The 19517-nt window shown below is 46.7% G+C and overlaps 1 protein-coding gene across 1 annotated transcript in view; it reads left to right on the forward strand.

Annotated features, from left to right (window-relative positions):
• Nucleotides 1-19517, forward strand: part of Ttll11 (tubulin tyrosine ligase like 11) — a 227083-nt gene that overhangs the window by 15888 nt on the left and 191678 nt on the right. The window contains exon 2 of the mRNA XM_028754738.1: nt 18149-18245. Coding sequence (XP_028610571.1) covers nt 18149-18245 — 97 coding nt within the window. The remainder of the gene's footprint in view (nt 1-18148; nt 18246-19517) is intronic.

Genomic DNA, 19517 nt, shown 5'->3' on the forward strand with positions numbered 1-19517 from the left:
ACATTTGCACATGTGTGAAAGCATGTGTAGGTATGTGGGTGTTTTGTACATATGTTTGTGAATGCATGCATGCAAGTGTGTGCACATGTATGCACTGTGTGTGGCTCCCTGCCCTATCTTTTGAGGCGGGGTCTCTCACTCCCTGGAGCTAGCTCATCAGTTTGACTAGGCTGGTAACTAATAAGCCCCCAGGGATCTGCTTGTATCCATCCTACCCTTGTTACCTTGGTTACAGACATACAAAGCTCACCCTGTTTTTATGTGGGTGCTGGGGTCGAAACTCAGGCCCTCATGGCAAGTTGTCTCCCCATCTGTTCCCACCTCTCCCATCCCCTATTGGGAAGCTCCTTGTGTTTTCCTGTCATCTGTAAAGGGTCACTTAAGACCTTTAGAGTTCTATGGTAACGTTAGTAATGTGGCCTGCAGATTCCCGATCTGGCTTCTCCACTTTTTCAGCTGGTGTCAGCAAAATCCGAGGTCTGCACTCCTCTCAGGAACTTGTGATCAGTTCCCACAGCTCCCAGAACAACCTTTTGTTTATGAGTAAAGTTCAGCATATTATAGGCCACCAGCCACCCTTGTGCCTCCCAGTAAAAACATACCTGAGGACCCAGCTGTGGTCCATCCACTGTCTCACTGGAAACATGTTATTCACATGCAGAGCAGAATGTCTTTATTAACTGTTGATTTCCTATTGGCACCGACATTATCTCTCTCTTACTAAACTGTACATTTCCTTGTTTCATTATTTATTTGTTGGCCGACATCTGTTAAGCCCCCAACTGTCAGGCCATCACCTCCATTATCTTGTGTTCCTGAGAATATTCTGGAAAGTAGGACTAATTAGACACTTTGCAGATGGACAGAGTGAGGATCTGAGAGGTTCATCAAGTGGCCATGTTTTATCTTAAGTGGTGGTTTGGGATTTGAACTTAGGTTGCCTTGATTTCTGATCCATGGTCTCATGGAAGCCAGTGGTTTCTTATTATCTAGATGACTTACTCTGTCCTGAGCCCTCTGTGTGGGAACGGGCTCTGTCCGGAGAAGGCATCACTTAAACCAGAACGAGAGAGGGTAAGGTCCACAAGGAATGGGAAAGACAGGTGAGCAGCCTTTTGTTTTGACTGGCTGGCTGACTGATCTCTATAAGGCATGCTCTGTCTCTCTGTCTCTCTGTCTCTGTCTCCATCTCTGTCTCCCTCTCCCTCTCCCTCCCTTCCCCCCATCTCTCTTTCTCTTTCTCCCTTGTCCCATTTGTTTTCTTAGAAAGCTGAATGACTTTAAGGGATTCCAGTCTGTTCTTAAAAATGGCCCGGAACTCCTAAAACTCCTATGCTGGATTTTAGGTTTTCTGAAGACAGGACCTAACTAGCATTCCCCGAACTATCTGATGTAAGAATTACCTGCAGGCCCTATTAACATCTAGTTCTCCAGCAGGGATGAGTCCTGGGGGATCCTTACTCCTTATTTGTAACAATCCCCCTAAGGTAGACTGTTAGGGTCAGATTAGGATGGGAAATGTTAAGCGTCAAATGTGGGAACTGAATGCCATTCGCCGTGTGTACTCTTTAGGTTTGAGACAGAGTTGGTCATGTTGGACTGTAGGGAGCATGAGTCCTAAGATGAGCATGGTATGCAGAGCCCCAGTCCCACATCTATACAGTCTCACCTCTGTGACCTAACTGGACATTCTTCTCTCAAGGCCTCGGTGCCATTTATTCTCTGTCGAAACTTTTATCCTGAAGTCGTCCTCACCTCGTCTCCTCTCTGTTTCCTGAATTCCAGTTCCCCTAAGCTCATTAACATTTCTGTAGGAGTCTGTCCGTTATCCCTCACCAGACTCCAAACTCCATGAACGCAAGAACCGCGACTCTCATTTGTCATTCTGTGCCCAACACTGGACACAGTAGGATGTGAGTGAACTCTGTCTTTATTTGTTTTGTTTTGTCTTTTGATTTGTTAAATGGATGAATGTTGTCAATCAGTGGGGGTGGGCAGGAGGTAAAAGCAGTGAGCACAGAAGCAGACTGCGCAGAAGCAGACGGCAGCGCACGGTGAGCGCCTTCTGCTGTTTGCCCGCTTTTGCTGATGATATTGTCTCCTCACACTGAGCAGACTAGCTTGTAAACTACTCCTCAGAGCTGCTGAACCTGGCGGCCTACAGACTTTCCAGTGTTCTCAAAGTCTTATAATCTGCCTCTCCTAAGTGCACGCACGCTCACATACACACACGCACACGCACACGCACACGCACACGCACACGCACACGCACACGCACCTCTCAAAGACTCTCCTCCAGTGGTCTTTCCATTTTGCTCTGGTTGAGCCATTTTGAGGTCTCCAGTGATTCCACCTGATCTTTTGACTAGCTAAGCTGAAGGTTTCCTTATTGAGTCCAGCGCTGAGAATGAAAACAATAGGATTGTGGGCTGAACTTAATGGTTTAAAAAGATTACGGATAGTGGGACAGCTGTTGAGGTAGATTGTGGACATCTCTGCCTGGGATTCTTTAGGAAGAGCGTAAGAGCACTGACAGCGGAAGACATCCTCTAAGCCTCTGTGAAAGGCAGGCAGATGCCGTTAGGTGATCTAAATGTAAACCTGTGTCCTCCCCACCCAGCTGGACATGGCTACCAGAGCAAGGACTACACTCAGAATTCAGGCTTTCAAGAGGAACTTGGACAAGTGGTTGCTGCCCTGGCATACAAGTGACCAACAGTCCTTACTGGCTTGGCACCGGGGAGACTCTGCATCTTAGGACAAGGAGAGCCTGGGCAAACTGGGGCAAATTAGCCAGCAGTGCTACCCGGTGCACCTGGTAGCTCGTCCAAGAAAGAGAGGTAACAGTGAAGCAAACATTAGCATTGCTGTGTGTGTGTGTGTGTGTGTGTGTGTGTGTGTGTGTGTATGACCCAGTGCATACAACAGCATGGGGAAGGCTATTTGCAGGCATGTGTACCCTTTCTCAATGGCAGCATCACTGAAGAAAATGTCTTTTCCTTTACCAGCAGCCGTTAGACTGTCTTTAAATCCTTGGGAGACGGCTCCTCTCGATGCTCCATGATTGTGGACAAGTCTGTGCAGACATTCTCAGCTTCTGTGACATCCGGAACCTTCCGTAACACCTCACTCCTCACATGGCCTCTTTCACTTTTTCTGCCCTCTCCTCTGTAGTGTTCTCCCAGTTCAGTGGTTGGAGCTTTGTTTTATATCCTAGCATTTAGCCTAAAAGCTAACATATCTTAGGTACGCGACAAATGTTTCTTGCATGAATAAATTAATTAGGACTAGAATCTTGGTCTGGTTCTCAATTCTCTGAGGTCTCTACTGATCACCATTTGCAGCATGATACAGGGTTTTCGTAAGTGACTTTATTGGCCCAGTTTCTTAAGGCTGCTCCAGAACACAGCATCTCTATGCAGTGTGCAAACACAGTGTTATGCCGACTGCAACAGGGCTGCTTGCAGACCTGCATGCTGGGGAAGCTGAAAGTGCTCCTGGCCTGGCCTTGTCTTACTAGCCCCTGTCACTGACTGAGGTGACACACCTCATGCCAGCTGTCGTTGCCGACTGAGCCGGGCCATCAGTCAGGTTGTCCCAAGTTCATTAAGTGAAGTGAACGGTATTGCTTACATGCTTTGTCTGAGAGGGAGCCAGTCTAGGTCAGGTGGTGCTCCTGCGCACAGCTGTTGGCTGAGCTGCACTGTAAAGAGTGAGAAGATGGGGACCTGGCCATAGGGTCCATCCTCAGGGACAAAGTATGCCTCCAAACACCAGCACCGGTATCAAGACTCTACCCTTCTCTTTCTGCCAGGCTGCTATGCTGAGAACTCCCTTAAAATCCTTAACAGAAGAGAGGGCTCTGTCCCAGCTGGGACCAGCCCAGCACTTTTGATGGCCTGGGTTATGGCAAAGATATTTCCTTTTTCACATTGGCTTAGTTTGCCTATGGGAGATGGACATGTCAGTTCTTGTCAACTATTAACCAGAGAGACCTGCCTGCCCGTGTCTGCCATGGACCCAATTCACTCCAAGTTTTCTTTAAAAGATTACTTACTTGTATTTTATGTGTGTCTTGTCCACATGTATGAATATGCACTATGTGTACACAGTGTCCTCAGAGGCCAGAAGAGGGCATCAGATGTTGGGGTGACCTATTTTACTTTGTATGAAGGCATGTCTCTATATTTTCAATTGTTAATTCTGTACTGGCAGAGAGTTAAGTGCTGGCAGGATTTTGGTACTGCCATTTCTATGCCCATCATTGGGTTTTCTATATTTGTCCTAAAGGCAACCCAGAACTGTAGCAGAAGTTGTCTCTTACTTGGTTATAATAAAGATCTGATGACCAATGGCTTGGGCAGGAAGGAGGAGGGCAGAAATTCTGGGCAGAGGGAGTGCCACAGGGAGAAAAAAAAAGAGAAGCAGGAAATTTGAGAACAAACATGGAGGGGAACTGTCTGCAGCAGAGAAGTATAGAGCCAGTCATGTGGCGGGTGGTAGGCTAAACCAGTTGGGTTAGGTTAGATGAGCTAGCCAGAGACTGTCCCAGCAAAAGGCCTAAGCTTTAAACTATAATAGAAGCCTCTGTGTCATTATTGATAGTGCTGGTGTGTAGGACCGTGAAAGGAGCGCTTGGTTTCTGGTGGAGCACTGGCTAGAGATGGCCAGAGACCCTGCGAGGGAAGGCATACATTTTACCACACTCCCAGACTCCAGGCTCCTGACACACGGCCAAAGACCTCCATTATCAGTGCCTTTCAGTCACATAGGGCAATGCCCCTACAGCTCCTCCCAAGGAGAGATTTGTGTCACCTAGCACAGGTAGAGGGAGTGACTATAGGCCTCAGGGCCTCAAGAGATCTCCATATTAATGAGATACCTAAAGGCCAGAGGGCATTCCTTCCCAGACCCTCCTCCCTCCCTATTTAAGTCAGGCCCGCCCTGAGAAACGGAGAGGGAGGATACAACCACATCCACTTTCTACCATGACAATAAACCTTATAAAACCGTGGACTTCCTCATGTCTTTGGGGCCATCATGGGAACCATCGGGAAGGCCTTTAACTACCAAGCCGCTGCTTAATCTGTCACTAGAAGACTTCTGTACATTCCCGCTGCAAAGGCCACTAACTCAAGCAAGCTAGCCGACCCAGCCAAGCCAAGCGAGTCCCAGTAATCAAGTCTCCCCCCAACAGGGTGCCACCAGAGCGCTCCCTCCCCACAGGGTGCCACCAGAGCGCTCCCTCCCCACAGGGTGCCACCAGAGCGCTCCCACCCGTCCTTCTCTGCTGTGGGCCTGTCCAGCCAGTATGCCCTCCCGTCTCAGTTCTTCCGAGGCTCCCAGCGGGTTCTGGGAGCCCAAAGACAGAGACCACTGGTCGGTCTCCCAGTCAGCCATTTTGGCCCAGAGACCCCCACTCAGGAGCTCTGCCCCTGCAGGACTTCAGGCTGAGACCTCTCCATGCCCAGACGGAGTCCCGCGGCTTCTCAGCCCAGCATCTGCCCAGCACCGCAGCATGGAGTGAACTCAGTCAAATTCCTGTGCTTCTGCCTCCCTGACTCGTGGCAGACACGCGGGATCCACAACTCTGCCCAACAGGACCCACGCCCACGCGAGAGCTACAGCCCCACACTGGTGGGTCAGAGAAAGTCTCACTATAATCAGATCACTAGAGCTGGAGTTACAGACAGTTGTAAGCTATGGGTTCTGTGTACCTTCAAAAAAAAAAAATAAGTGAAAGAGCCTATTTTTATGTAAGGTGTGTAGAATGAGGTGGGGATTTAATTACAGAACAAGAGTGCTTTTGTTTGTTTGCTATATCAAGACAGGGTTTCTCTGTGTGGCCCTGACTGTCCAGGAACTCAATCCATAGATCAGGCTGGCCTCCAACTCAGAGACCCTCCTGCTTCTCCCTCCCGAGTGCTGGGATTAAAGGTGTGCGCTGCCACCACCACACAGCCAGAAGTGCTATTCTTATGTCTCTCTCACCTCCAGCGGGGTGAGGTGGTTCATAAATATCCAGCTCTGTAGGCCTCTAGGCTGCATGGTCTAAATGGCTGAGTGGAGGCCCAGGAGCTGCCTGGTGACGTCCCTGTTCACCGAGAGGTACCTTCCTTCCACCAAGAGTGTGGCCGGGAGTAACGTGAATCATATCAATTTTCAGTTGAACAATTTTAATTTTTCTCTTGATTGTGATTTTTCTCCAGAGGGGATCAAATTCAGCCTTCCCTGAATCTTTGCACATTGTTAGTAGAAGCAAAACTCTGCGCACCGACAGTGGAAAAAAGTATGACGGTTCCTCCAAAATTGAAGGAAGGCTTGGTGAGATGCTGGCTCCATGGGTGGAGGTGCCCAGCACCAGACATGCCAACCTGAGTTTTGTCTGCATGCCCATAATGGAGGGACAAATAAATAAAATGTGATGGTGTATACACAATGAGATACTATTTATCTAAAAAAAGGTGGGGGGAGTCAAATCCTATTATTTACTGTACTGTGGGTGGAAGTGGAGATGACTGTACGGAGGAATAACTCAGGCACAGAGAGACTACCACTCACATGGCATTTGAAAACCATCTAGCACTCAGGGACTCTGCTGGGCACTGACAGCAGGAGGTGAGAGCCAGGCCAGGCATGGCCGCCCAGGCAGAGACGCAGGTGTATACTATTGATGTACTCTGGAGAGCTGCTAAGAGCTGGCGGTTTCCTTCTTGGTCGTCTTCTATCCTCCCACCCCTTTAGCGTAGGCACTCAGGATAAGGTCACTAGAATTCTATAGTGCTTGAAGGAACCCTGCTTCTTTCTACTGGGCTTAGTTATTCAGGGACTAAGGAGTTAATGAGGCTGGGACTTGCCCTTATTCTACTCCCATGGTTCACTACAGCGGCTTGATTGTCTAACTGCTTTGAGTTCTGTTTTCTTCATGTGTCAGACAGAAATAACATTTCTACTATTTCATAGCATTGCCGTGAAGGCGAGTTAAATAGCACATATAAAACACACAGCAAATCCTGTGACCTCAGTATGCAGGGGCCACTACTTTAAGTATAGGAATTACTGGCATAAGATTCAATTTCTTAACACATGACCTATGACATCACAGTGGAGTGTCTCTGTGCATGACTCAGGGTCAGGAGGAGGAAATAAATTTAGGGGAGCCCTAAGCCCATCTACCTTTGTCTAATGAGTCCTCTGAGGAACCTCTTCCCCTGGGGACATTATTTTGACTGCACTGGGTGCTTCGGAATGTGGCCAAAACATCCTCAGTTGTTGGAAAGGGAAGGAATATCAGGGCTTTGCAGGTCTGAGAATAGTGACAACCTACATGTGACAAGAGGGAAACAGCCAAGATCTACAGAGCAAACCCAGGTCACTCAGCAGCTCAGTGACCACTGAGATAACCTGCAGGTGTTGGAATCTCCTTGTTTACTCTCTGCTCAGACTTTGTTTCCTCCTATGGGAATTTTCCATCTCAGTTTGTTTGTTGTTTGTCTTTATGTTGTTGGGCTTTTTGTTTGTTTGTTTGTTGTTGTTTTTGAGACAGGGTTTCTCTCTGTGGCCCCGGCCATCCTAGAACTCACTATGTAGAGATTCGCCTGCCTCTGCCTCCTGAGTGCTGGGGTTGAAGGATTGCATCACCACCTCCTGACCCACCTCAGTTACCTTGACAGCCTCCCTCCTTCTCATTAGACTTGCCCTCTACCTCCCTACTCCCTAGCGGCCTCTTCTGTGACATGGGGAGAGGGTGCTATCCCTCGGGCACTGTCCACTTTTTCTTTTCAAGACTGACCTGGAATTTGCCAAGTGGGATTATTAATCCAACTAGGCTGGCCAGTGAGCCAAACCCTAGGAATCTGGTACTCTCTGCATCACTACAGTGCTGACAAATGAGCATCACCGTAAAATGACTTTCTTGTTTGTTTGTTTCAGTGGGTAAGTGTGTGAGTGTGTATGAGTGTGTTACAGTGTGTGAATGTGTGAGTGTGTGTATGTGATTGTGTGTATTTGTTACAGTGTATGTGTGTGAGTGTGTTTGTTACAGTATGTGCGTACGTGTGCGTGAGACACTGTGAGTGGGTGTATATATGAGTGTGTTACAGTGTGTGTATGTGAGTGTGTTTGTTACAGTATGTGTTTATGTGTGTGTGTGTTACAGTGTGTGAGTGTGTGTATGTGAGTGTATGTGTGTGAATAAACATTTGAGAGTCAGTTCTTTCCTTCTACCTTGGGTACCAGGAACCAAACTCAGGTCTTCAGGAGCAAGTGCCTTTACCTGATGACTTATTTCATCAGCCCCTGACTGTTTTATTTTTTAAACATCAGTTCTGGGACAGAACTCGGGTCTCATGCCTACAAGACAAGTGCTTTACCACTGTGCCACAGTCTTCATACAGAGCAGCTTTCCTCTGGGAGCCTCTGCTGGGAGTCTTGAACCAACCAGCATGGATGGGTTCTGGCTAAGAGTTGTCAAGCATGACTTGAGATGAAGCCGTTTCCTGGGTGGGAAGAAAGTCCTTCTGAAACGGAAGATTCCTCAGCTTTGCCCCCATCACAGTTAATAAACACATTTAAAGTTCTGGTGAGAAGGAGACTCAGTAATTTGGGATAGCAATGAGCTGACAGGTCACTCTGCGAGGGAGTCAGGGGGACAGGGATGGCTGTTGACGGCTTCTGGGGTGTTCCGGAGCTACGCTATAGTTTATCACTGGTATTGGATCTATGATGTGACAGACTTGGAGACATTTAGCATGGAGATTTTGCTGTTTGTGTCACCCTTATAGATTGGAAAATGGAGGAAAACAAAGGGCTAAGTTGGTATCTAACCTTCCCAGAGCTATTTGCTAAAGAAACTGGAATTTTAATTAAAACTGCAAGCCAAGAGGTAAATTGCCGTGGAACTTTGTGGATGTTTTTCTCCTGCCTAATATAATCACTACTAATAAGATTCTTCGTGGGTGGGAAAGTAGATGGCACAGTGGGTATCCTGAGGGAATGCTGATGTCCTGACAGTGCGGGATCATCGCACCCTCCGCCTGAGGCGGTTCCTCCCCACACTCACACTATTAGGCAACAATATTGATCTTATTGAGAGACTTGGGACCAGAAGCAAAGGAGAGGTAGATGACAGACCCCGTCTCCCGCTCCCCCCCCCCACCCCCAGCTCTGTCGGCTGTAACTCCTAGGAGGGATAACAAATGGGCTTAATATAAATACAGTGTGCTTTGGTGCTGACTTGGTGAGCAATGAATGGCACATTAGCCCAGAGTGTCATACTGTATCTACAGTAACAAAGGGGTGAACAGGACCAGGAAGCCCCGTAGATCACAAGAAGTGCCACTTTCCAGTAAAAGGTTGTTAATTTAACCATCCTCAGGCTGCATTGACTCTATTAGAGGGTGAGTAATTGTTGTGTTCCCGAGAAACATACTGGAGCCAGACAGCACTGTTATTAAATTGGAAGGCTCCTCAGAGCACCAGTCAGCCACGTGAGAGCCCCTCCTTGGGAGTCTCAGCTGCTTGCATCCTGGGGAAGGTGATACAGGAACAGTGGCTCATGGGCACATGAGAGGAGGCTCAGAGAAGACTTTACACACGGGCCAGGGTCTGCACCGGACCCTAGCTCCTCTGTACCCCAGCTCCTCGATGACTTGCCTTTCCCTCTTCCCAGGACATGCCTGTCTATGGCCCAATCACTACACTGGCCCCTTCTCTTCTCCCAGCGCCGGGTGGCTTCCTCATGGGATCTGCCCTCGCTTGTTCTCCTTTCTCACCTCACATCAGCCTTAGCCCAGCTCCCAGTTTCCTCCAGCTACCCCACACCTGCAGAGCCAAGTTAATCCTTAGCCATCCTAGGAGTTCTTCAGCATTGATGTGGGGCACAGGGAGCCCCGCGAGCCTCTCCAGCCTTGTCTCCCACAGCCCCTCAGCTCCAGACATGCAGGGCTCCCTGCTTTCCACCCAACTTCTCTGACTCTTACAAATGTCACCTCATTCCCACCTCACACTAACCTCTTTGGTTAAGTTTTCTTAACCAGAGTCACCAGGACTCATTTGTATACTCTGAGCTCTGAGTTGTGGTTTCCTCAGAGGACTCCTGGAGGGGCATCTTCTCCTTTGTCTGTCTGTCATCAGGCATGGCTAGGGAGGCTCCCTCTAGGACTTTCTCACCAGGGGACTTCATTAGTGGAAGAACATCCAGGGAGCCTTGCTTGGCACTGTCTCTAACTGGGCTAATTTAGCTCCTACTGTGTGTCAGGCTCCGGTGTCAGGGGCGTCCTCTCCCCTGAGTGGCTGTTTTCATCTCTTCAGCAGCCCGCTCCAGGGACACTGTGCCACTCATCTTTCTCAGATGATGAAATCATGGCCCATCGCAGTTGGTAGGGCTGAGATTTGAAGCCAGGCTCTCAGACTCCAGGGGAGGGACTTGTCTGCAAGTACAGGCTCCCCAGAGGCTGGCTGTGTGATCTCTCACCCAGCTGGAGGTCTTTGCTCATCACCTCCATTCTCATAAGTGGAAGGGAGCCCAGAGTCTCACAGTCCTCAGCTGGTGGCTAGCACTTCTCTGCTGTCTGGGAGGACATATAAGTGACATATAAGTGGCAGAGAAGTAGGGTGGGCTGGCCTTCCTCTTCCAGGCAGCCCCAGCTGTGTTCAGGATTTGATAGTTACTGAAGGTTGGCTCTGAAGTGTCCCCCCAAGGGCCTGGTCCTCAGGCCTTGGCCTTGCAGAGTGGCAGAACCTGTAGGAAGTGCGGCCTAGAGAGGGTGTAGGTCATCTGGAATTACCCATGAAGAGGCTGTAGATGGGTACCCTGGTCTCTCTTGCTTCCTTGCTAAGAGACAAATGGATTTGCTTCACTATGCACTCCCTGTTGTGAAGTGCTTGTCACCTCAGGTGCAAAAGCAAGACTGTTAGCCAACCATGTTCTCCATGGTTGTGAGGCAAGGTAAATACACATTCTCTGTAAGATTCCTCATTTCAGGTACTTGTCACAGTGATGGGACGTGGCGTCAGATTTCTCCCAGCCACTGGTCAGCTTGCTTCCTGAAGGTCAGGGGTGAAGTTTTAGTCCGTTTCCTGATTGTTCCTGTGAGACATTCTTTTGGTATGATTTTTATGGTTTCTTTCTAGCTGGGTCTTAAACACTCTAATTGAGAATGGCCACAGTGGTGATAGTGTCTAGGACAGCAGTGGTCAGGTGACAGCTGGGTTGAGATGTGTGAATGAGGTAAACCCAGTGAGGGAATGAAACCAAACATATAAAACAAAGAGGCTAGGGGCACTGCTGGGGTTCAGCGGGCAGCGGGAAAGCTGCAAAGAACTGTGGGAGGAAGAAAGCAAGTGGGAGCATGCATTTCTTAAGGTCTATGGGGTTTATCCTTTGGACTTTCTGTCTCAGGTTGTAGATGGCCTTGTTTCTAGAGCACAGATGAGAAGGGACCCTCATCATTTATTTTACCCCAATTTTGAACATTAAGGTTTTCTGACCAGAGGTTGAAGATGTGCTGGGTTTGGGTCAATAGGATTAACAGCATACATGTTAGATCACAACCCAAACAACCATAGGGAAGGCAAGTTTCAATTAAGCCAAAGGTGACTAGGTACTACTCATTGAGTATCACATAATTTATATCAGATCTAAAAGTTGATGCCAGGTCTGTAGCTCTATTAAGGTATCGGGCATACTACTGGGTGCTTGTATTTGACACAGGCTAGCTGCCAAGCCATTTAGCTTAGAAGAAGTAAAGAGTACAACCTTTGGGGAGAGGCCAACATGACTTCCAGTTCTGAGTTTGCTACCCTGGATTATATTTCTTGTGTAGAATGGAGGCAGATGTCAAGAAGATTAGCATAAATAGTAGTTGTTACATTCACTATAAGGATACATTCAATTGAAACAATTTATTTATTTTTAATTTATATGTATTTTTGTCTGCATATATGTGTGTTCACCATGTATGTGCAGTACCTGTGGAGGCCAGAAGAGGGGATTTGATCCCCTGGAACCAGAGTTAAGGGGCTGTGAGCAACCATATGCTGGAAGTCCAACCCAGGTCTTCTACAAAAAGAGCACATGCTCTTAACCATTGAGCTATCTCTGGGCCATCCTTGGACCATCTGTTTAAAGCACTGGTTTGCATGGTTTCCCTGTCTATGTACTCCACATGTACTTGCCCTAAACAAAGTGTATTTCCCACTTCCATGTAAAACTACTTTTAAAAGTGGCAGTATTCCTTTATTCCTGGCTAGTTCCCAAATGAATAAGACAGAGACTACTTGATTTACATAATCAAGCTTTACTGTACAATACCTGGCAGTCATTGATCTATTCTAATCTTCTAAGCTAATCTGGGTGCCTCCCAGCCAACATCCCTGAGATACTTGCGTTTTAGTATTGGTCTGGCTCTCTAGGCTTCAAGTGTGTTTTTCCATGATGCCTCCTCCTGCCCTCCTTGTGGCTGAATCCCCTCTTCCTCTCTCTCCTGCCCCCTCCCCTGGCTGGGAGGAAATCCAGCTCTATTCTTTCCTCTGTTCATTCATTGGCTGATCAGCCTTTTTATTGAACAACCTGGGAATAACTGGGGAGCAATGTACACAACATTGAGACAGGAGATTCTCAGAGGAAGAATTGTAGCCAGATGTAGGGGCATGGAAATCAGCATTTGAATAATACATGGGTAATCTTTACACAGTGCACAGTAACATCCCTACACTTTTATTCTCAGTCAGTAAAAGAGTTTCTTTTTGCACAGCAGCTTTATGAATAAAAATGTTCACAAAGTACAGAAATGTGAATTCTGCTTTCACCAGCAACAGCCATGAAATTTCATTCTGTGAAACCGTGGGAGGTGAAGCTTGAATCTACCTTTTGGACCATTAAAAGAGAGACCTTGGCATCAGTTGCTCAAACACAAATGTATTCAGAGGACATTCAATGGCTCCGCTCTTGTTTTAGACTGTTTTGGAAGTGTTTTCAGTCCTCTGGACAAGAGAGGGAAAGATTTTGTTCCATCCTGGTGTATCCTCTGACACAGAGACTTCTTTGTGACAGAGCTATTTTATAGATGAGGATAGATTTGTTACAATATTTTGCATTGGTCTGATACGTAACTGTAACAATTAGTTCAGAATGTGGTGTGTAGTGATAGATTAGCCAGTTTTATATTACCATAATGAAATGCTGGAGACACTTTGCTTAGGAAAGAGAAAGATTTACTGAGTGCAGATGCAGGGTTGTCTCTGCGATCACCACAGCCTGCAGAGTGATAATCCATGGGAGATAAGAAGACAGTTGGTCCAGCATGACTCAGTAGCCAACGATGGTTCAAACTTAAGGAGTCTGACCCAAGTAGTTTATTTTAGGCATACTTAAGCACAGCATAATTTTGTGAAAACTTCCTGGTAATAATTTAGTCAATTTCGTGTGTACAATAAAGCATCCATAAATCTCTTTGAGAGTCGAAGAAAGCTAAATAAACAGACATAACTACATTAAAGCTATTCGTAATGTACATGTGACGCCTTCCATAAAAATGGGTTCTGTAGATTGAGAAAAATGAGCTCGTGATGAGGGTCTCGGGGAGGATCCAGTATGGTCTCAGACACACAGAGTGCAAAGGTCAACCGGGCTATTAACCACTGCTGCTCCCAGCCTACTGGGCAGGCACCAGATTATGCATGCATCCCTCCCTCTGAAGGAAAAACCCTGTCCTTGTGTTTAAACCCCTGGTTCCTCTAGTGCTTTTCTGTGAGCACAGTACCTCTGTGCCTCCCACAATTGAACTCATGGTCCTGGAGTTCTCAGTCTAAAAATCACACAAACTTGAGGACACACGTCCGAGCATGTGATGTGTTCAGGTGCTTTGGTCTTTTCAAATGATGTGGATGAGTACTCGTGCCTTGGATCACATGTGGAGGTCAGAGGGCAACTTGGTGAAGTTGGTCCTTTCCTTCCACCTTCATGTAGGTTCTAGGATGGTTTCACAGGAATGAAATTCAGGTCACCAGGCTTGTGTGGCAAGAGCTTGTCCACTGAGCTATGCTGCCAGCCATGTTTTATTTTCTTATTTTGTTTTGTTTTGTTGAGATGGTCTCACTGTGTAGCCCTGGATACCTGGAACTTGCTATGTAGACCAGGACAGCCTTGAACTCACAGAGACCTATGTGCCTCTGCTTCCTGAGCTTGTAGTACCAACTGAGTTTACAGGTGCATGCCACCATGCCTGGCTTGGGTCTTGGAATCCAGGAGACCAGGGTTTGAACTCTGCCTTTACTAGCCCTGTGACCCAGAGGAAGTCACTTATCCTTGCAAAGCATTGTGTCCTCAGTCTATAAACAGGGTTCATGGTGCTGTTTTTCTCATAAGACTGCCTGCCACCAGGGCTGAGTCACTACACACACGGGGCTGGGCTCACATCACTAAGTTGTTAAGAAAATGGTGTAAAGGCAAACTAGCAGTGATGGTGTGTTTTTTAGTAACTAGCAGTGATGGTGTGTTTTTGAGTGCATGGTGCTCTTTGTAAGCTCATTTGATCATATGCTCATGGATATTCTTAATGTTTTACATCCTATGGGTTTGGGGGATGAGCAATAACCTGTGCTCTTCATTATAGTCCCTAAATATGGTCTCACTATCTTGAGAATCCTCTGTGCTGTATGGATTCATCCCCTCCCCACCCTACCCCCAGGCTCTGACATCTACTAATGGTTGTATCGTCTCCACAGTTTTGCCTCTTCCAGAGTGTCTTATGGTGGGGACGATTCATTACATAGCCATTTCAGATTTGCTTTTTTCCTTTCAATGGTGTGTACAATGCTTCCTCTACAGATCACCATGACCCAAAGCTGATGGCCCATTAGCACCAAACAGTGTGTCATCACCTGTCTGTACCACAGTCTATCCATTTACCTGCTGAAGAAGATGGAACTGGCTATAAACACTTGTGTTCATGTTTTTCTGTGGGCATTATTCAAACTCACTTAAATAAACACCAAGAAATATAATTGCCAGATACTGTGCTAAGAGTACATTTGTCTCTTAAGTAACGGCCACCTGTCTTCTAAAGTGGCTACGCTATTTTACAGTGATGTCAAAAAAGAATATGTGTGCTTACTCCGTACATCTTTGCCATTATTTGGTGGGGTTTTTTTTTTTGTTTGTTTGTTTTGTTTTTCGAGACAGGGTTTCTCTGTGTAGCCCTGGCTGTCCTGGAACTCACTCTGTAAACCAGGCTAGCCTCGAACTCTTGAACTCAGAAATCCGCCTGTCTCTGCCTCCCAAGTGTTGGGATTAAAGGCGTGCGCCACCACCGCCTTTTTGGTGTTAGTGTTTCCTGTTTGGGACAGTCCCGCAGGTGTATATGTGACTGTATTTTGTTTTACAGCCATGTAGCTTTGTTTCAAGCTTTGACATTCTGAGTGTGAGGTCTCCCACTGGATTTATCTTTCTTAACATTGTTTTTTGCCAATTAGAGATTCTTGTCATTCCGTTTAACTACTAGATTATCTTTTCTATTTCTCGCCCAAACCAAGTCACGGCTGTTTTGGTAGAAACATTAAATCTATAGCTCGCTTTGAATAATATTGTATTTGACATCTTAAATAATACTGTTTTCCAACCTGTGAAATGGGATTTTCTTCCCTTTATTTGAAGTTCCATTAATTTCCTTGAGGAACATTTTGGAGTTTTCACATTTATTCCCTTTCCAAGTTAATTCTTAGCTATTTTATTCTTTGGGTTTTATGTCATGGTTCTCTTTATTTTCTGTAAGCTTCTCATGCAATCTCTAGGGTTTTCTACATACAGGATCCTGTCATCCACAAACAAGCCACTTTCCTTCTCCTTTTCCAGTGAGAGTGTTCTTAGTTTCATTTGCCTGGTGCTCTGGTGTTGTTAACCCTGTATTGAAAGAAGGGAAAGCAGACACCCTCCCCTTCTCAATCTTAGAGGCCAAGACTTCAGCTTTTTACTGTTGAATATGTTCAAGCTCTGAACAGCTTTAAAATTGTGCTGTTCTGTATTCCTAGCACCTACATTAGAGTCTGGAACATGACAATTACAGAACAAATGTAGCCTTTTAAAACTTAATGAGCTCCTGGCCACGGTGGCGCACGCCTTTAATCCCAGCACTTGGGTGGCTGAGGCAGGCAGTTATTTATGAGGTTTGAGGCCAGCCTGGTCTACAGAGCAAGTTCCAGGATAGCCAGGGCTACACAGAGAAACCCTCTCTTAAAACAAAACAAAACAAAACCACCACCAACAAAAAACTTATTGAGCTAAAGGTATTATTTTTATCCTTTTTTTGGTGTGTGTGCGCGCTGTCTTTTGCTGTTTTTATAAGACCAGGTCTTGCTCTGCAGCCCAGGCTGACAGTCATGACAGTCCTCCTGCATCAAGTCCCTCAAATATGGGCATGAGCCACCATGGCTGGTTTTATAAAAGTTAGAGGGCAATGGTGTGGGTAGAAAGTATCATTAGGCGGCACACTAGCAAGGAGCTGGTGTTGGTCACTAATGACGGGCACCAAAGTCACTGCAGTTATGGTCCAGTTGCTCGACAGTCTATATTTTAGAGCTTCCGTCCAGTTGTCTTTTCCTTTTCTGTAGCAGCACTTAACAGCTGGAGGAATGCAGCATGTGCTCCAACTCCTCGTGTTAATGGCTACTGAATAAATAACTTGGCACCCACTGGAAGCAAAGCAAATGAACAAAAAGCTATAAATTATAGATAGCTGTTCGTGTCAGTAGATAGCAGCAGATTCCTCACTGTGGTACAGCTCTGCAACCACAAAGCTGATTTAAAAGGCCTGCATCTGCTGGCCTTGGTCTTAATTGGGATGGTTGGAAGCACCACTTACCATCATTTCACCAGCTGTGCCATGCGGGTCCATCAGGACACAGCAGATAGAGATTCTGACAAAGTGTCGTCTCAAAACAGAACGTCAAGGGGCTTTACTTAATGTATGGTCATCTCTCTTTATTTGGACTTTTAACAAGCAGGTTCTAAATATGAGCTAGCAGGTCTTCAGGCTTCCATTTAACTAGGCCATCAGAGTCACATTTTAAAGAGCCTCATCTACAGATGCAGAACTCGCTAATGACATTGTGGGTGACTGAACAGAGCAGAAAGAGCAGGCCTTTTTGTCTCAGCGAGAGGTTTTCTCCTTGAAAATAATTGAAACCCTGGAGCTTGTGCCAAAGAGGAACTTAGAACACTGGGAAGATGCAGGATTATCTTATAGGAGCGAAGCCACTGGCATGCCCGGCAGCCAGGCTGGGGAGAACAACAGGCCAGAGGACCTCCATCTCTCCACCTGTCTCTGGGAGACATGGCCATATCGCTCTACAGCTGCCCCCTCCACTGTTCAGCTTTGTCTTCTCATTGCTCCAGGTCCACGGGCCAGCAGAGGTTGCCTGGTGTCTCTGACTTCCACATTCCTGGAAGGCAGATTCTCGTTAGCTTATCTTGAGTTAGGTGACCACGCCTAGCTCATTCATTTATGAATTCAAACATCTGCACTAAGGCACGGGAACTGTCTCAGCAACTGAGGACACATCCTGCAACATGTGGGGAGCAGGGGGGAAGGAGAGAGGAGGAGCTGTGTGTGAGGCAAGGGGAGGGAGAGCGGGAATGCCTCCACCATTTTATAGGATCAGGATGAAGGTTGCCATTTTCAGAGAAAGGGAAGGCAGTGTGGACTTAGGATTTGGGTTCTCTTATCTTAGGTTCAAATTCTCACCACCACCACCACCACTACCACCACCACCACCACCATACCCCCACCACACACACACACACACATACACACACACACACACACACACACACACACACACACACACACACACAGCAGCTATGTATGAACTGGAACACATTAAGTGACTTCTTTCACCCCTAAGCTTTTAATCAGTATAATGGGAATAATTCGTTATAAAGTAAGCATGGGTTTCATTAAGGCAGATCTGTGCTTGCCAAACCAGGAGCGTATCCACTACTACCTTGATCCCTGTTTCTCTGCTTTCCACACTCGATTCGAGGATTAAAATGTGGGATGTTTGCCAAGTGTCGTTTGTAAACCCCGAGACTCCAGTGCGGCTGCTGTACCTCTTTTCTTACTATGATTTACGTCTCCTCCTCTTTTTCTAGTTCCCATTTGGCCGACGCTTGCCTTGTGACATCTACTGGCATGGAGTTTCATTTCGCGACAATGACATACTCTCCGGTCAAGTGAACAAATTTCCAGGTATCTGAAGTTATTCTTGGCCTTTAGAAGTATCCCTAGGTCCAAAGTCTTCTTCAAGAACACAGCACTGTTTTCAGATCAAACTTGAGGACTCTTAACTGAGACTCTCTGGCGGGGCTCTGCTGGGCTGCTGTTGCCATGGGGAGGAAGTCAATGGGAAGCCCTGAGAACTAACACTCCCAAGTAGTCTGAAGATGGAGACTGAGCCCTCACCGGTTAAGGATGTGCTTTCTCAGTATAGTTTACACTGGCACGAGAACACAGGTTAGGGGGTCAGGAAGTGGCTCAGGGTGAAGTGCTTCCTGTGCAAGCATGAGGACTGGAGTTCGAATCCCCAGCACTGCAGGCATGGTGGTCCACCTGTAATCCCAGCCCCCTGGGAGTAGATACAAAGGATCCTTAGGGCAAGCTGCTAGCTAGATTAGTTGAACTGGTGAGCTTCAGGCTCAGCAGGGGTCGGGAGGGGACCTGCCTGAGCAAATGAGGAGGAGGGTGATGGAAGAAGATACCAGATATTAACCTCTGGGCCTCTGCACATGTGTGTAAACATGTGCATGTTCATCAGCACACATGTGCAAGTGCACTCATGCATACCACACACATATGTAAAAACATACAAAATAAATACGTTTTGAACTTGTCAAGTTAGAGATATAACAGTGAAGGAACTCTAGTGTCTAAGGAAAGAAATATGGCCCTTTTCTAGCAGGACCCAGAGTTCCATGACTAGTCCTCACAGAAATGAAGACTCCACCTGCTTCCTCTTCAGGTATCACAGATGAAAGAACCGTGAGAGCGAGCTCTCCTGGTCTTTGCTGAGCACCACAGGCTACGGACAGCCTCTACCTTTTACGAAGGCTCTCATGATGAGACTTACCCTGCAAGGCCTTGGTGGCAGGAAATGGCTAAGGTCATCTCCATGTTTGCTTTTCTTCTGTCTTTCAGCCTTTATCTCCATCTCTCCTACAGTCACCATTCCTGATGGCTGTGTGACACAGAGCCAGAGGGCAGTGGGGCTGCTTAGAGAAGGAGGAACATTTGGCTGAACTTCTAGATACAGGCCCCACACTTGTTTTGTTAATGTGTTGTATCTCAATACCATATTAAATACTATTAATAATTTTAAAGAAAAAAACAGTCAAATTCCATCCCTCATTTAAGATTACATTTTTCCCAAAGTGTTTGATTTCTTTTTTACATTATGTATATGAGCTTTTTACCTGTATGTATGTATGTATGTATGTATGTATGTATGTATGTATGTATGTATGT

This window comes from Grammomys surdaster, unplaced genomic scaffold, assembly GCF_004785775.1.
Source record: "Grammomys surdaster isolate TR1022 unplaced genomic scaffold, NIH_TR_1.0 126035, whole genome shotgun sequence".
Taxonomy (NCBI): Eukaryota; Metazoa; Chordata; class Mammalia; order Rodentia; family Muridae; genus Grammomys; species Grammomys surdaster.